Below are 16,227 nucleotides of genomic sequence, written 5' to 3'. Positions count from 1 at the left end.
CCTCAACAATGGAGTCGAAAAGTGACATAAAACACCCAAAATCATATCTAAGCATGCAATGATCAAGTTTGAATCTTGATACCTCAAATGAGTCTGAAATGGTGCTAATCTTCTGGATCTACAAGCTCCCTTTGAATCCTTGCTCCTTCTTCAAACTTCATTCTCTTTCAAAGCACCAAAATAACACTAAAATGCTCTCAAGTGGCTACCAAATCACAAGAACACACAATATGGGTTAGGGTTTTCATGGTGGCTGTCTAAGGGTGAGAGGGAGGCTGGACTAAAGGTATAAGGTCCTTTATATAGGGATCAAACCCTAAAATTTAGGGTTTTAGACTCTGCATACGTACGTTGCGCGTACCCTTTGGTTTGCTGGGCGTACGTGCATGGCATGTGCGTCTTCGACTCATGAGTATGTTGAGCGTACTTGGCATAGTACGCCCCGCGTACGGAACTTCTCATCCCAATCATAAGGTCCAATGGTCCAAGCCCAAACCAATACCATTCCATTAATCTAATAATAATATAATTAGTACCTTATTAATCACGGATGTTACATGACATAAATTAAGCTATGCATGGCGCGGCTGCTGCTGACCAAAACCTTAACCCTGAGGTTTTGGGCCCTATTTAAGGGATCTAACCTCTTGGAACCCTTCCCATTACCATTCTCCATCATCTCAAATCGTTCCTTTGAAACCCTAGCCACCAATTATGAGTTTTGGAAGCATTAGTGTGATTTTTGGGTGCATTCTTGAAGAAGGAGTCCATTGGAGAAGCAAGTGTGATCTCCAAGCCTTGTAGATCCAGACTTTGCACTTCATCACCAATCTAGAGAAGGTATAAAGCTTACATCTTGATGTTCTATTTTTTAGATCTAATTAGCTCATGGGTTTTATACTTTTTGTCCCTTAATATTGGTTCTTATTAACATGGGTTACTCTAGACCATTTGAGTGCCTCCTTCTGATGTTTTGAGGATATCAAGTTATAAAAATGAGAGCTTGGGCAATCTCATCCATCCATGCATGAGTTCTTGAGCAGTAGATAAGTTTATGGACTTAGGTTTTGATATTGTGCTCTTTGTGACCATGCAAATGGATAAAGTTAGAGACTTTATCCATTAAGACATTCATTTAGATCAGATCTAGGAGTTTGAGAGTTTGGATTGTTGTATTAAGATCTTAATAGAAGTTTTTGGGATTAGGGGCACTATGCAGGGCGTAATCTAGGTACGCATGGCTTAGCTCTACGCAGGACATTGATTAGTTATGCAGGGCATACATCAACTGAGGGTTGACCTTTGAATTTTTGGCCAGTTTGACTTTTGGACTTAGTATTGGAAGGGGAAAATGGTCTTTCGCTTAAAGGAGGTTTAATTGTAAGCCTAGAACTTTCGTGGGCCAGTCATTTACTTAATTGTTAATTAAGGTTTTATTATGGATATGTTTAGCAAGAGGAGGCTTGATATCGTTGGCTCGAGTGGGTGGTTTATCATGTCTTCAAGATTGATGTGATTTATCTTCATTGTACTTGTGGCTCGAAGGCACCAATATCGACCCACTAGGTTGTGTTATGTATCCTTATGTATAGGATGTTGCAATGTTGCAGTGATCTGCTATATTGGTAGAACTGTATGATTAAGTGTACTTGCTGGTTATTGATTATTGTTTGCTTATGTCGACATAATGTGGTTGGGTTGAGCTGGTCTTATTTTGTGTTGAAGGCAAAGATACTCGGGTGGTCCAGTTGATACTGTAGGCCCAAGGGAGCAGTCCATCTTATGTTGTAGGCTCGGGAGAAGGCCAGCTTTTTTTTGAAGGCTCAGGTGGTGGTCCAGCATTATGTTGTAGGCCTTGTGTGCATGCATTTTTTATGTATTGTTGTGTGGGGTATTTTTGGGGAACTCACTAAGCTTCGTGCTTACCCAATTATTTATAAATGTTTTTCAGGTACCATTGGTGATTGTGGGAAGGCGAAGGCGTGATCGTACACATCCTCCTGCTGATTTATGTTTTGAGAGATTTTTGATACTCTGGTTCTGTGGATTTGATTTTAAAACAATGGCATACTATCTTACGGTTTTGTGGGATTGTTTTTTCAAAAAACGAAAAATTTTGTCATCGTTTTTGGGATCTTACAGGCATATCCATTATTCAAAAAAATCTTCTGGTTTGGTTTCTTGCAAAAGAAGTTACGAAACTTGTTGAGAAAGTTAGGGTTTTAAAAGAGCCAAATCGCCAATAGCACGTCGCGCCCTAAAGGAGTCGTTTTGCGCCCCTTGATGATCCAGGTTTCCATTTTGATATTAGTTTTAGGGTTACGGTCATTAAATCCTAGCTTAGGGCACAAGCAAAACTGAAAACGACAACATGAAATGAAAATAAAATTATGCACCCTTAAACCCTAATTTCGAAAATACCCTAATAAGCAAATAAGATTTAACGCAAATCAATTTGGATCAAGCAGTGCAAGAAATCATGAACTAAGGATCTGATACCACTATTAGGTTTTAGGCATACTAGCACATGTTCATAAGCAGCAAAAGCATATACCAATATTCTTATGTGTTCATGCAACCTATATGTATCCTACAGTTCATTCTATTGTAGCAACTACAAGATGAATAAGAAAACCACATTAATATTTTGTAGCTAAAGATATCATTGCTTGAGATCGAGTTCTTTCAATCTTTTCTTGCATTTCAAGGATCAAAAGTAGAACCCTTATAATGGAATCACACCCAAGAACACCAAAAGATTAAAACAATAAAAACCCTAGGAAAGGGGAACAAACTATAAACCTTATGAGGGTTTATTTTCATCCACTTCTAGGAGAGGTCAAGACGGCCAAATTTTAGTAGGGTTAGGAGCATCTAGGGTTTGATCCCTAGCTCCCTATTTATAGGCTCTTAGTTTCTTAGAGCCAAACCAACCACCTTAGTGTTAAATTCTCCTCCTAGACTATTTCTTTTAGTTAAACCTTTTAATTAATTAACATCCAATCCCTGTAATTAATTAACTTCTAATTATTTACAAAATAGCTTCTAAATAATATATCCACACATGACTAATTAATAAAGTAATTTCTCCTAAATTCTTTTTGTCTTTTAGTTGCTCAAATGGGTCTTAAGGTAACTAAAAGGACCTTATTATTATTTGAAATATTAACAATAGTTCTGACTTTGGATATTATTTCCAACATTATGAATCACATCATATATATTCTGATTGATCTTGTATATCCCTTTGGAATTTTTGCGATATAGTTGACCCATTTGGAAACACAAATGCTAAAAAAAATATTTTGTGCATATAAGACCCCTTTTCTTATGTTTTAGATTGTAAAACCAAATTTATATGTCCATTTGAATGTTTTGAGAGCTTTAATTTCGTAAACTTGATTTCTATCATGTTTAAGCTCACATGAGCATTTATTTTCTATCTATCTCCTTTGGATTTTGATTATTAAAAGGTACCTACTCAAGGTACAACCATTTGTTATTGTTCATTGATTGTGAAGTTTATATGAGAACTATTATAAATGATAATGTACCTTTTTAAATGTTATATTTTCCCCAAGTTAACTATTGATGTTTTTGTTATTTTGAGAAGACATGGATTTGTATATTTGTGTATAAGTTGAGTGTTCACTCATACACTATCGGTAAAATGACTAACCCTGAGATTGTACTCACTAGGCTCCTTAGTTCCTAACTCACTATGTAATAAATTTTTGCACGTTAGTAGATATTGTTAGAAGCTTAGAAGACTAATAAGCTTTGGATATTTAGAAGACTCTTGGTTTGTAACGACTTCTTAAACCATTTTTCTATATATGTTGTGACACTCTCGCATGAAATGTTTTTCTTAAACCCTAAATGCTTGAGAATTTATGATTGGGACCGTTATCCACATTCGAACTTTGAAAAATATTTTGAATTAAACTTTAGGACTATTTTCCACAAATGAAAACTCTAAAAATATTTTTAAAACTTTTATTAAATGTTATTTAAAATAGGCTCATGCAATGGGTGTTACATAAGAAGAGAGACGAAGGTGGTGGATGCGAAATTTAACGATAGGGGTGGCAGTTGATTAAGAGCGAGAATGGTGACGCCAGTGATGGTTTTTGGAAGAAATGGTGGTTTTAGCTGTAGTTTTCGGCGGAGAAGACGAACCGAGAAGGTAGAGACGATTTGTCAACGTTCTATATCCATCGACGCTCCTCCTTGATCACTTTGTGGCGGTAGTTCAAGATGTTAGCGGTGGTTTCTGGAAAGAATGGTGGTGGTTTTGACGGTGTCAGTGGTTTTCGATGGTGCCCTACAAGGATCTGAAGAAAGCGATATATATATATATATATATATATATATATATATATATATATATATATATAGAGAGAGAGAGAGAGAGAGAATTAGGTTCAATTGTGGATGGACATCTATTGTGCTGACGTGTGGACAATGCTATTCTATGAGGATGACTAAGAGAATTTGTTGTTTAGTAATGTCAATACGTTCAACGTTTCATAACTATTATCATTATCATGCTTTGTCACTAATTAAATCGTCTATAAGGATATTATGGACTTTTTTTACGGTTCTCATTCTGTCAGAATGTGTCCTTGATAATCATATTCAGTAAGAATGAAAATGAGTGAAAAGCTATGTGTTACAACAAAAATGAATAAGAATTAGTGAGAATGAGGTTGAACGTATTCAAATTATCAAACAAACTATTCTTTTAGCCATTCTCATAGAATAGCAATGCTCACAAACGTCCGCACAATAGATGTCATCCACATTTTTAACTTTTATATATATATATCTATATATATATATATATATATATATATATATATATATATATAGAGAGAGAGAGAGAGAGAGAGATGAAGTTGATGTGTGTTGAAGATAAATGGTGTAGGTTGGGTGGGGTTATTAGGAGGAAATGTTGAACTTTTTTGTTTTATTTTTAATTCTAAAAAATAATTAAATAATAAAATAAATATAAAAAGAAATTCATAAAGGCAAAATAATACTTTCGTAATTACCAAGGACCAAAACTATAATAATTTTTTTATTTGGACTAGTGATGTAAGTCCAAAACATTTTGGTCTAAATTTATAATTTTTGATAAATCATAAAACCATTTTTGCAATTTTATCTAAGGGGTTGTTTGATAGTTGTTGACTGAGTTAGAACTTTTGACCAAGTCCACATCTGACTAAAACCATGTTGTTTGGTTATATATTTGATTACTATGATGAAATGAAAAATAACCATATTACCCCTTGATGGAAAATTGTATATAGCGCCAAAAATAATAATGAATTTTATTCTGGATTCCAGAGAAGGCAATGAACTTTGATCCAACTGTGAAATTGACTGAATACTCTAAATCAATTTAAAATGAATACAAGAAAAGAAAACTGGATGACAATTAAAGAAGTAGATGCTGATAAAATTGATGATACGTACACACGAAAAATATTGATACATCGCCGATACATATACACAATGTACTGAAGACATACATACACATTCATACATACACATACACAGAGAACATAATCAAAAAGCATGAATTCACCATTGAGATAAGTTTTGATCGGAGTTTGTTATACAAAAAACAAATGAATCAATTCAAGCAAGATGAATTTTGAAGCTAAGATAAAAATAATAACATTAAATTAAACCAATCTTGTAAAACTGAAAATTAATTAAGTACAAAATTTCAGAAATGATAAACTAATTACAATGAATAAGCACATACGTAACTATATGAAACCACAAGGAAGCTCTTGAGAATTGTCAATTTAATCAAACAAATAGAAATAGAAATTTTGATTTGATGGAACCCAAACACTAAAAACTAATGCTTTCAAGGAATCATATGATTCATACTCATAGAGAAATTATAGGATTCATGAAAATCGGAATAACGAAAGATGATACACACAGAAGGTAAAACTCACTGACGAATTCACTTCTCCATGTCAATTCACATGAGATTCCTCATTGTTAGGGAAGAAGATGGTGTTGCAGCGGAGCACGATTTCTAATTTCATGTCACTATATGTGGATTCTTGATCGAGAGTGTGAGATAGGGGTATACGACGATTGAATAGAACAAGAGTGAGTTAGGGAAAATGGATATTATCGTCGATTAATGACTGAGGACTGAATCTAACTTTGGACCAGTTAGAAGGCAAATCAAAAATCCCTAATTTGTATCAAGTATTTGATGCAAATCACTTTGTATCAAGTATTTGAAGCAAATCACTTCAATTTGTTATGTGCATTTTCAGCAAACTAGCGGGTAACTGGTAGCTGATAGCGTTTTGGTAAACACTACATGAGATAGGTTTTAGAATTGGAATGTTTCGTTTAACTAAACTCTAAAAGTATGTAGTGCCAAACGATACTTTTGTTCAAAACGGAACGTTTTATCAAACACTGGAAGCTAGAAGCACCCAAAAACTTCGTGACAAACACGTCCTATATAAAAAATGTGAAACGCAACCACTTCGGATTAGGTGATATTTTGGATAAACGTTAACTTGGGTTATTTTGATTATTTCATTTCGATAAATGCAAATTTGGGTTATTTTGATTAATTCATAGTTACAATGTTGTCATTTTTGTGAATATTTGTGAGGTTATCTTTCATTGCCTATATGATTGAATTGAAAACTAAAGTCGCATGCAATGGAGCATAAACAATATTAGCATAAGCAGTATAAGAGAATGAGTAATGGTATTTTACGATTATGTTATAAAAATATAATTAATTTTATATTAGAAAATTTATGTTATCTTTAAATATAATATAGTCTTAACTCCACTATGTATTATACATAAAATTTAATTAACTGTAATTTTATAAAAAGAAAATGCTACGTACAATAGAACAATAGAAGCTTAATTAAAGCCCAAATGTAATATATATATATATATATATATATATATATATATATATATATATATATATATATATATTTTGGGCTTTAATTAAGTTTCTATTATTAGTAGTTTTTCCATATATATATATATATATATATATATATATATATATATATATATATATATATATATAGCTTTAATTAAGTTTCTATTATTAGTAGTTTTTCCTTTTTATAAATTAAAGTTTATTAAGATTTTATGTATAATGCATAGTGGAGTTAAAAGTTTATATTATATTTACATATAATATGATTACTTTTATATAAAATTACTTATATTCTAATAAGTCAACCAAACGTAATCATAAAATACAATTAATCATTCTATTATTCTGCTTATACTAATATTTTTATGCTCTGTTCCATGAGACTTTAGTTTTCAATTCAAACATATAAGCAATGAGGGATAACCTCACAAATATTCTACAACTTTCAATCCGAGATATTACTCTTCTTTTCTCTTCATCTACTCAATATAGATTTCTTTAACATCTGCTCCAATAAATAAATATTTTTTACCACATGTTATATTCTTATTCATTTTACCATATGTTATTTTATGATTATTTTAAATTAATTTTTTTTCCACATGTTATTTTATAGTTTTTTCTATTTTATTAAAGTCCACATAATATTTAAATGTAATAATCACAATAAATATAATAATAAATGAATATCAATTTTATTAATGGACTTACCTTCTAATTTCAAAATTCCGAAATTAAAGTCGTATTAGTTAATTTATTTATATATCTAAATTATTTGTTTAAATTTTAAAGAGAAAAAAAATAATTCAATTTTAATAATTCAATATTTTTTGTCATATTTCTTATAAATTTAAAGCTCTTAAATATTTAAACCTTTATATATATATATTTTTTAAATAAATCGATATAATACATAGGTCTGACAACTATTTTTACTATATATAACTCTAATATGTATAGTTAGAAACTTAGAACATTTAAGAAAAGTTCTTTCAATACATAGAAAATAAATTTATAAACATTGATAAAGAGCCTTTCTTTTTCCCTTTGATTTTGGTAATAATGGGATCACAAACTCGCAAGCAACATATCTTCATCCATAGGGAATCATAGTACCAAGCAACAAAACGATTCACCTCACAACATGTTTATACCACTTTATGAGTTAAACTTGTAAGTCTATATTTATATTATGTAATTTATTATTTAGTTTATCAATTAATTTTACCAAACGATATTACCTTATCAATTAATTTTACCAAACGATATTACCTTATCAACTACCAATTCTTTTTTATTTTTTTTTAAACTTTTAAATTCTCCGATTATTTATTGTTTGTAACACTACATCTTCTCATTTCAATTATACAATGCATAAAATAAGGTTAGCTTTTTTTTTTTTTTTTAAACGGCAAATCTAATCTACTCCTAAACTACAACTTAAATCCACTTATGTCCACGACGGGACTTGAACCCTCAACTTTAAGGAGGGAGGGCAACACGCTGGGCTAAAAGCCCTTTGGTGTAAAATAAGGTTAGCTATTCCAGAAAAAATTAATAGATCATAAAATCACTAGCTACTAATTAAGACTATATTTATTGCACATTCAAACACGTTTTACAATCCACTATTCATCTAAACCGATGGGATCCACATTATGTTATCGGCCGGGAGAAAATGACAAACAGGCGAGCTGCCAGGCTGGACTCCGAGTACACGAAACGCCACGTGGTCAGTGTCCCACTTGGAAGTGTCCATGTGGCAAACAGCAATAGCATCAATTCTATTTCCATTTTTACCCCCTAAAGAAATCTCAAAAGCCCTATTATTCCCCTTCTGAGCATGGCAATAGTAAACCGCATAAGGATAAGCCATGGTATGACAAGCCACCATATCAGGAACATGAATCTCCAATGGCTCCTTCAAAAACGTGTACTCTTGCAAAAGGGTATAACCGGAATCTGACAAATTATGGGTCTTGGTGGTCAACACCTTCAGTTTCACCATACCCAATACGCCACGTGTCAAGTCCAGCATCGATTCCAACGAGGTAGCACAGAATCTTGTCTCACCGGGTGTCGGATCAAGCTCACATTGTTTGAGTGTTTGTTCCATGGCTTTTGCTTGTGGTGAGTCGTTGGACAACGTTAAAAAGTCAAGAAGATAACGGAGTTTTGACGAGGAGAATGGGATTGAATCGGCTTGATCTCTAGTGAGTAGTCGAGGCGTTGTGGAAGGATCGTTTGTTGCGAAATAAATCGGCATTTTTTTTCCCTTGTATAAATCATTTACGTTGAAGAACACTTTTAAAGCAGGATCGAAATCCTCGGCTTCATTTTTCCCATAAATTGTTATATGATTTTCTTCGTTATGATCGTTGTTCTTCAGGTTTTTGTCAATGATATCTCGAGAGCTGCAAAACTGTTATGCATCAAAAGATTCGATTCAAATCAGTTTCATGTTTTGTGATTCTTCATTCGTTTTTAGTGATTCAAATTCAAGGAATTGAAGTATTTATTATAATATGAGATAAAACTAGAAGAAAACATATATATGTGTATAAAATATGGTAAATAATGAAAGAAGTGTGTGTAGTGTATACCTGTATGAGCAATAGAACATGGAAGAGAAGACTGCAACTGGAAGAAGAAGCCATGGCTGGTTTTTGAGATGAAAAGTGAAAGAGAAGTATGGAAGTTATAGATAGGTTGGCTTTTACTTTTTAGGGATAAACATGTCAAATGCTTTATTATTATTATTATTAATTTCATTTATGACAAGTTGACAATGCATCAACTTAATATCTTATTATTGAGAAAAATATAAATATACTCGTTATGGCTACAAACTATTTATTTATTTATTTTACAAATTGTAATAAATTTTGCAATGACCCAACTGTAAAATTTATTATTTGCTGCAAAATTTATATTTTGTATGGTACCAACGAAAATATTAAAAGTCAAAATTTTTTTTTTGTTTTTAAATTATCCCAGGATTTTTCTTTCTGTAGAATTTGTTTATATCATTGTGAAAATAGTGTATTATTATAATTTTTGGATTTGTTTATTGTGAAGATAATCAAAAATTATTTTCACTTCGAAACGAGCTTCATAGCACAAAAATAAAATTAGGTTGAAATAAATATTCTACAAGAAAAAGTTGATTTAAAAAACAAAAAAGAAACAAAAAATCTTGAGACAAATTTCATAAAAAATAATGAATTTTGTGGTGACTGTTACAAAATTAATTGTTATTATCTCCAACTCATTTTTATTTTTTCCCTCCAAAAATAAATAAAAAATAAGATAAATAATGTTTTATTTCTAACCATACTTCATTCTTAACACTATTTTTTACCCTAAAAAATATATTCTTATTATATTCTCTTTTTGCAACTTACATATATATTGTTAAATATACATTTCTACTAATTAGTTTTTAACATATATAATCGGATGCTCGTTAGTTTTATGGGAGGATTTACAAGAAGATATTTGGAGACGCCATTTCCGAGTGGGTTCCCGGTGGAAACTCGCGTTGGGGATCGCGAGTGTATCCATGCAAGCTCGGTATTCTGGAAGTCTGTGAAATAAGTGGAGGATCTTTTGGTTGAGGGTGCGATTCGCGAGTTCCAGGCGAAAGGTATAATGTCATCATAATGTTGTAATCAGAGGTTTGGTTGGGTTAGAATGTCCCTGTCTTCCAGGTTCTGGGAACCTGGTGGCTGGATCAGGTGTGGGACTGGTAGTTTCAGCGGCGGGGAGAAAATCTTTGCATCCAGGTTTAGTGAGAGGTTGCGATGAATCAAAAGATTTTGGGTGGAATGCAATGGTAGATCCTTGGATCTCGAGTCGTGAGTTTAGAACCGAGTTAGATCTTTCTCCTGGTATTTAGCATGTTTCTTCATGGTAATCGCCTGCAGAATTGTATACTATGAGGAATTAGTAGGCGACATGGAGCGGTATGATTGCTGTTTTGTCGGTACTATGTGCATACTTGATCCTGATTGTCTGGTTGATGACATATTGTGTTTGGATGGGTTGAGGCGGTCCCTCTTGTTGCGGTATGCCAAGACACCCGGTACGGGCCGACGGTAATTCGTAGGCACGGAGGCTCAGGAGGAGCGGTAGGGTTGAGGTGGTAGGCCAAAAAAACCTGGGTATTCCAACCCGATGGTTGATTGGACCTGACCTGATGGCATTCCACCCCGAGGCTGATCGGGCCAGGCACGAGCGTTCGTGCTTATGAGCTAAAAATTGTCACACCCCCAAACCAGAACGGCGGAAACGTTCGGGGGCGGAGGACGTCATGTACAGTATCACAACAATGCATAATAGTAAACAAGCAACAACATCATCCATTGCATTAATAGTATAATTTTTAATACAAGTGTGTTCTGAAGTTTATAAGACACCGAAAATGAATAATCAAAATAAAGACGAGTCTTGAAAGCTCCGTCTTCTCAAAACCTGGTCATCGGTACCTGTCTACTGGCCTGAGAATACAAGTTATTTTGAAAGCATAGATCAGCATTAAAGCTGGTGAGTTCATAAGTATTTTAGTGTCATTGTTTGTATAAGTTTGAAGAAAGTGTTTGTAAATGTTTGATGTAAAAGTTTGTGAGTGTTTGATGTAAATGTTTGTAAACTTCCTAGAAAATCCTATATTTTCTACTAAAGTAGTCTTCTACCAAGACCCAACTGTTCTTTATGTTTGTTCTTTTGTAAAAGTGAGTATTTTCCCAAAGTATGACTATCATTACCAAAATATAGTTTTCATTTCCGTTTATGTGAGAAGATCACAATGTGAATGAAATGGGAAAAATAAAGATGTACTTTAGTTTTATCTAAGTAACTACCAATTTACTAACTACCTTAAACTTGTTTGATTTATTAAGGTAAAATGTCATAAGATTGTAACCATACTTGATCGACTAGTATAACACGACGTTCGAGACGTCGAAATGATATGACATTCGTCACCCGTAGACCTGCAGGTCCCACTGTAGCTAGCAGCAAGGTGTAGGATGGTCAGTCCCGTATAGATCTATACACAAATTCACGCTTTCCCTCCAGGAGACTCTGGGTACAAAACGTGACGCAGCAGTATATTGTCGAGCCATGAAGTAGTATCTCACATTAATGTTATAGTATTCTTGTATTTGTATAGTATGTTCTAGTGTAGTGTATGTTCTCTCTGTCTAGTGTGTAGTATGTTCTATCTGTTTCTCTTTATAGTGAGTATTGTCTCTCGTTATAATATGTTCTCTAGTGTATAGTGTGTAGTATGTAATCTTTCTTGTTATAGTATGTTTCAACTGACTCATGTATGAACTGACTCTTGGTATGTTTCATTGTTCTAGAAATAGTAAGTAGTGACTTCCTAAACTATACCTATTATAGTCTACTAGCAATGTTGTTTTTATGAATGAACATGGTTGTACACCTTTGCTAAACAAAGGTATTGAACTGAAAGAAGAACTTTTTATATCCATACACATACACATGATATATAACTAAGATTCAAACGACCTTCGGACAAATAACTGATACCCTAAGTCCACAACCAAACAAGGAACAGGAAATGAGGCGAGTCATCAGTCCTAAGTCCTTTCAATCCTACTTATATAACTATATCTATATAGACATGTTTTGACAAAATATAAGTCTAAAAGAGTTTAATAGAAAGAATTTAACATGTAAAAGAGTTTATAAAACGATTCGAAGCAGTTTGTTTGATAACACAGTTTGAAATGTAAGAAAATCCACTTGTTTGATAGTTATTAATCACATGTGATTGATATAATAACTATAATAGTTCTACTTGTATTCCCCCCCCCCCCTCATAAAAGCATTTAAAATCATTTAAAATATAAGTTAAGGGGTATGAACTCACCTGTAGCGAGTGATACGAACGAAAGATCAATTTAGGATGCTAAGTGTCAAGTGAAGCCTCGAGCACAAACGGATCCTAATAGCATATAATGATACATATATGGATATAATTAGTGTATATACAACTAATCATTCAAGTAAACCACCTTAGGGACTAGGAAACACTTGGATTGAAGTGCTTAAATCACAAAGGATTGCATCTAAGGGGTTTACGGCCATTGTGTTTACGGCCTAATGTGTTTACGGCCATAGGGTTTATGGCCCTATGTGTTTACGACCGTACACTCATGAATACTTATGCCAAAAAGTGTTTTATGGTCCTATTCATCATCAAGGAAGTGTGTCTTGACCCATTCCTAGCCTTAAGAAGAGTTTATGGCCAAGCTAGGAGCCTTAACAAGGGTTTACGGCCAAGGGAGATGCTCATGGGCGTAAACTCTCATTGATCTTGGGAAATGGTTGATTTCAAGGGTGTAAGTTAAGAGATTCTATCGTATAACTAGTATATGGAAGGATACTTACGTTTCGAAGCTTGAAGGGGGGTTTCACGACCCAAGAACTAGTAGGTGTTCTTGGTGTTCTTGGTGAAAGTGTGAATACTTGAAGATCTAACCAAAATGAATGATTTCATGGATGAAATCAAAGGGCGATACTAGATTAAGAAGAATAACATCTAATAACATGGACGGAATGCTTACTCTTTTGAAGATCAAGGTGAAAATCTTGATGATAGTTGAGAGAGAATCCGAAATCTAGGCTTGGAAGTGTAAGGAATGACTAGAAATGAGGATAAAACTCATATATGGACATGAGTTTACGGCCAAGGAGGTGTTTACGACCGTAAACTCTAGTTTACGACCGTAAACTCCTTATGAATGGAGTTTCCGGCTTGCATGATGCACACTACACTCTAGAATACACTTCCTAACATTCCTTCTTGAAGGTACTAGGCTTATAACACTCAAACAGACCCTAAACAGTGCTAAAAGATAGCAGAAACGAGTCTGAATTTGATTGAATTGAATGACTGTACAAGATAGAAATTTCGGGTTGTCATATCATCCCCCTATTAGAGAGAATTTCGTCCCGAAATTAGAGTTTAAGCAATTAAGCAATTACAAATATCTAAGCGAAAAGATGAGGATATTTCAGTTTCATTTGATCCTCGCGCTCCCAAGTGAATTCAGGTCCTCGCTTGGCATTCCAGCGAACCTTCACTATCGGGATACGACTTTGCTTCGTTTGCTTGACCTCTCGGTCCATGATCTCTGCTGGTTCTTCCACGAAGTTGAGGCTCTCATCGATCTCGATCTCGTCGAGTGGGATTACAAGAGTCTCATCGGACAGACACTTTTTCAATTTCAAGACGTGGAAGGTAGAATGTACGTTACTAAGTTCGCGAGGTAGATTGAGTTTGTAAGCTACAGGGCCGATTCTAACGATAATCTCGAAAGACCCTACGTATCTAGGATTTAGCTTTCCACGCTTTCCGAAGCGTATCAAGCCCTTCCAGGGTGAGACCTTCAATAGAACACGGTCGCCCACCTGGAATTCCAACGGTTTCCTTCTCTTGTCTGCGTAGCTTTTCTGTCGGTCTCTAGAGGCTTTCAATCGTTCACGATTCTGAACGATCTTCTCTGTCATTTCCTGAATGATTTCCGGACCTGTGAGAGTGCTGTCAGGAACTCGTCCTTTAGCTAACTGAGTGTCGCCCACCTCATCCCAGGACAGAGGGGATCTGCACTTACAGCCATAGGGGGCTTCAAATGGAGCAGCCTTTATGCTAGTGTGATAACTATTGTTGTAGGAGAGCTCGACAAGGGGTAAATGAGTATCCCATGCCTTCGCGAAGTCTATCACGCAGGCTCGCAACATATCTTCCAAAGTTTGAATAGTCCTCTCACTTTGTCTGTCGGTTTGCGGATGATAGGCTGTACTCATGTCCAGCCTAGTTCCAAGGGAACTTTGTAGCGACTGCCAGAACCTCGAAGTGAATCTACTATCTCTATCAGAGATAATGGATATGGGAACACCATGTAGTCGTACGATCTCCCTAATGTATGTTCTTGTGAGTTTCTCCTTCTTGTCAGTTTCTTTGATAGGTAGGAAGTGTGCGGACTTTGTTAACCTGTCTACGATCACCCAAATGGTATCGAGACCACCCGTTGTCTTGGGCAACTTGGTTATGAAGTCCATCGTGATCCGCTCCCACTTCCATTCAGGTATCTCCGGTTGCTGAAGTAAACCTAATGGTTTCTGGTATTCGACCTTAACCTTGGCGCAAGTAAGACATTTACTCACGAAGGTAGCAATCTCTGCTTTCATGTTAGGCCACCAGTATAACTTTTTAAGATCCACATACATCTTATCTGAACCTGGGTGGACGAAATATCGAGTGTTGTGCGCTTCGGTCATGACCATGTCTCTGAAACCACTGTGTTTCGGTGTCCAGATCCGATCCATGAGATATAAAGCTCTGCCACCCTTGACTTGCAAGTTTTTATCCATCCCTCTCAGGGATTCACCCGCCACATTTTCAGGTTTCAAGGCTTCTAGCTGAACCTCGTTAATTTGTGTGGACAAGTGTGAATGGGTAGTCATAGTCAATGATTTGACTCTACGACCAGAGTATTCTTTTCGACTTAGGGCGTCAGCTACTACATTGGCTTTACCAGGATGATAACGAATTTCACATTTGCAATCACTGAGTAGCTCGACCCACCGTCGTTGTCTCATGTTGACCTCCTTCTGGTCGAATATGTGTTGTAGGCTCTTGTGGTCTGTAAAGATAGTGCTTTTTGTACCATACAGGTAGTGTCTACAGATCTTCAGAGAAAACACTACTGCTCCTAAATCGAGATCATGTGTGGTGTAGTTGACCTCGTGTGCCTTCAGCTGTCTTGAGGTATAGGCGATGACCTTACCTCGTTGCATCAGAACACAGTTGATCCCTTGATTGGATGCATCGCAATAAACCACAAAGTCTTCTATCCCTTCGGGGAGGGACAGTATCGGGGCGGTGCATAAGGCTCGCTTTAGCGTTTGGAACGCTTTCTCTTGTTTCTCTTCCCAGCCAAAGACCACGCCTTTCTGGGTCAATGTTGTAAGCGGTTTCGCAATCCTTGAGAAGTTCTGAATGAATCTGCGATAGTAGCCAGCGAGGCCTAGAAATTGATGAATTTCTGTAGGCGTCTTCAGTGCTGACCAGTTCTCAATGGCTTTGATTTTGGAAGGGTCCACCTGTATTCCCTCTTCGCTAACCACGTGCCCCAAGAATTCGACTCTTCGGATCCAAAATTCGAATTTCGAGAACTTCGCATAAAGCTTCTCTGATCGCAGTGTTTCCAAGACCTGTCGTAGATGTTTACTATGCTCCT

At 35.1% G+C, this 16,227-nt stretch overlaps 1 protein-coding gene across 1 annotated transcript; it reads right to left on the bottom strand.

The window, feature by feature from the left end:
• Positions 1-8,526: 8,526 nt before the first annotated feature.
• On the bottom strand, positions 8,527-9,661 carry LOC145125057 (BURP domain protein USPL1-like). The gene is made up of 2 exons (XM_079060549.1): positions 9,556-9,661; positions 8,527-9,374 (listed from the first exon to the last, which is right to left on the bottom strand). The coding sequence occupies exons 1-2, from the start codon at positions 9,607-9,609 to the stop codon at positions 8,589-8,591; spliced, it is 840 nt and encodes a 279-aa protein (XP_078916675.1). The 5' UTR covers positions 9,610-9,661; the 3' UTR covers positions 8,527-8,588.
• Positions 9,662-16,227: the final 6,566 nt, after the last annotated feature.

This window comes from Lactuca virosa, chromosome 7, assembly GCF_052849685.1.
Source record: "Lactuca virosa cultivar CGN04683 chromosome 7, Lactuca_virosa_CGN04683_v6, whole genome shotgun sequence".
Lineage (NCBI taxonomy): Eukaryota > Viridiplantae > Streptophyta > Magnoliopsida > Asterales > Asteraceae > Lactuca > Lactuca virosa.
This window is presented reverse-complemented; position numbering and strand designations above follow the sequence as displayed.

Bases quoted from the DNA above. Each gene is read 5' to 3' on its own strand.
- LOC145125057 (XM_079060549.1), bottom strand. From the start codon at position 9,609: ATGGCTTCTTCTTCCAGTTGCAGTCTTCTCTTCCATGTTCTATTGCTC. The intron at 9,375-9,555 runs GTATACACTACA...GATGCATAACAG, and splicing joins ATGTTCTATTGCTCATACAG to TTTTGCAGCTCTCGAGATAT.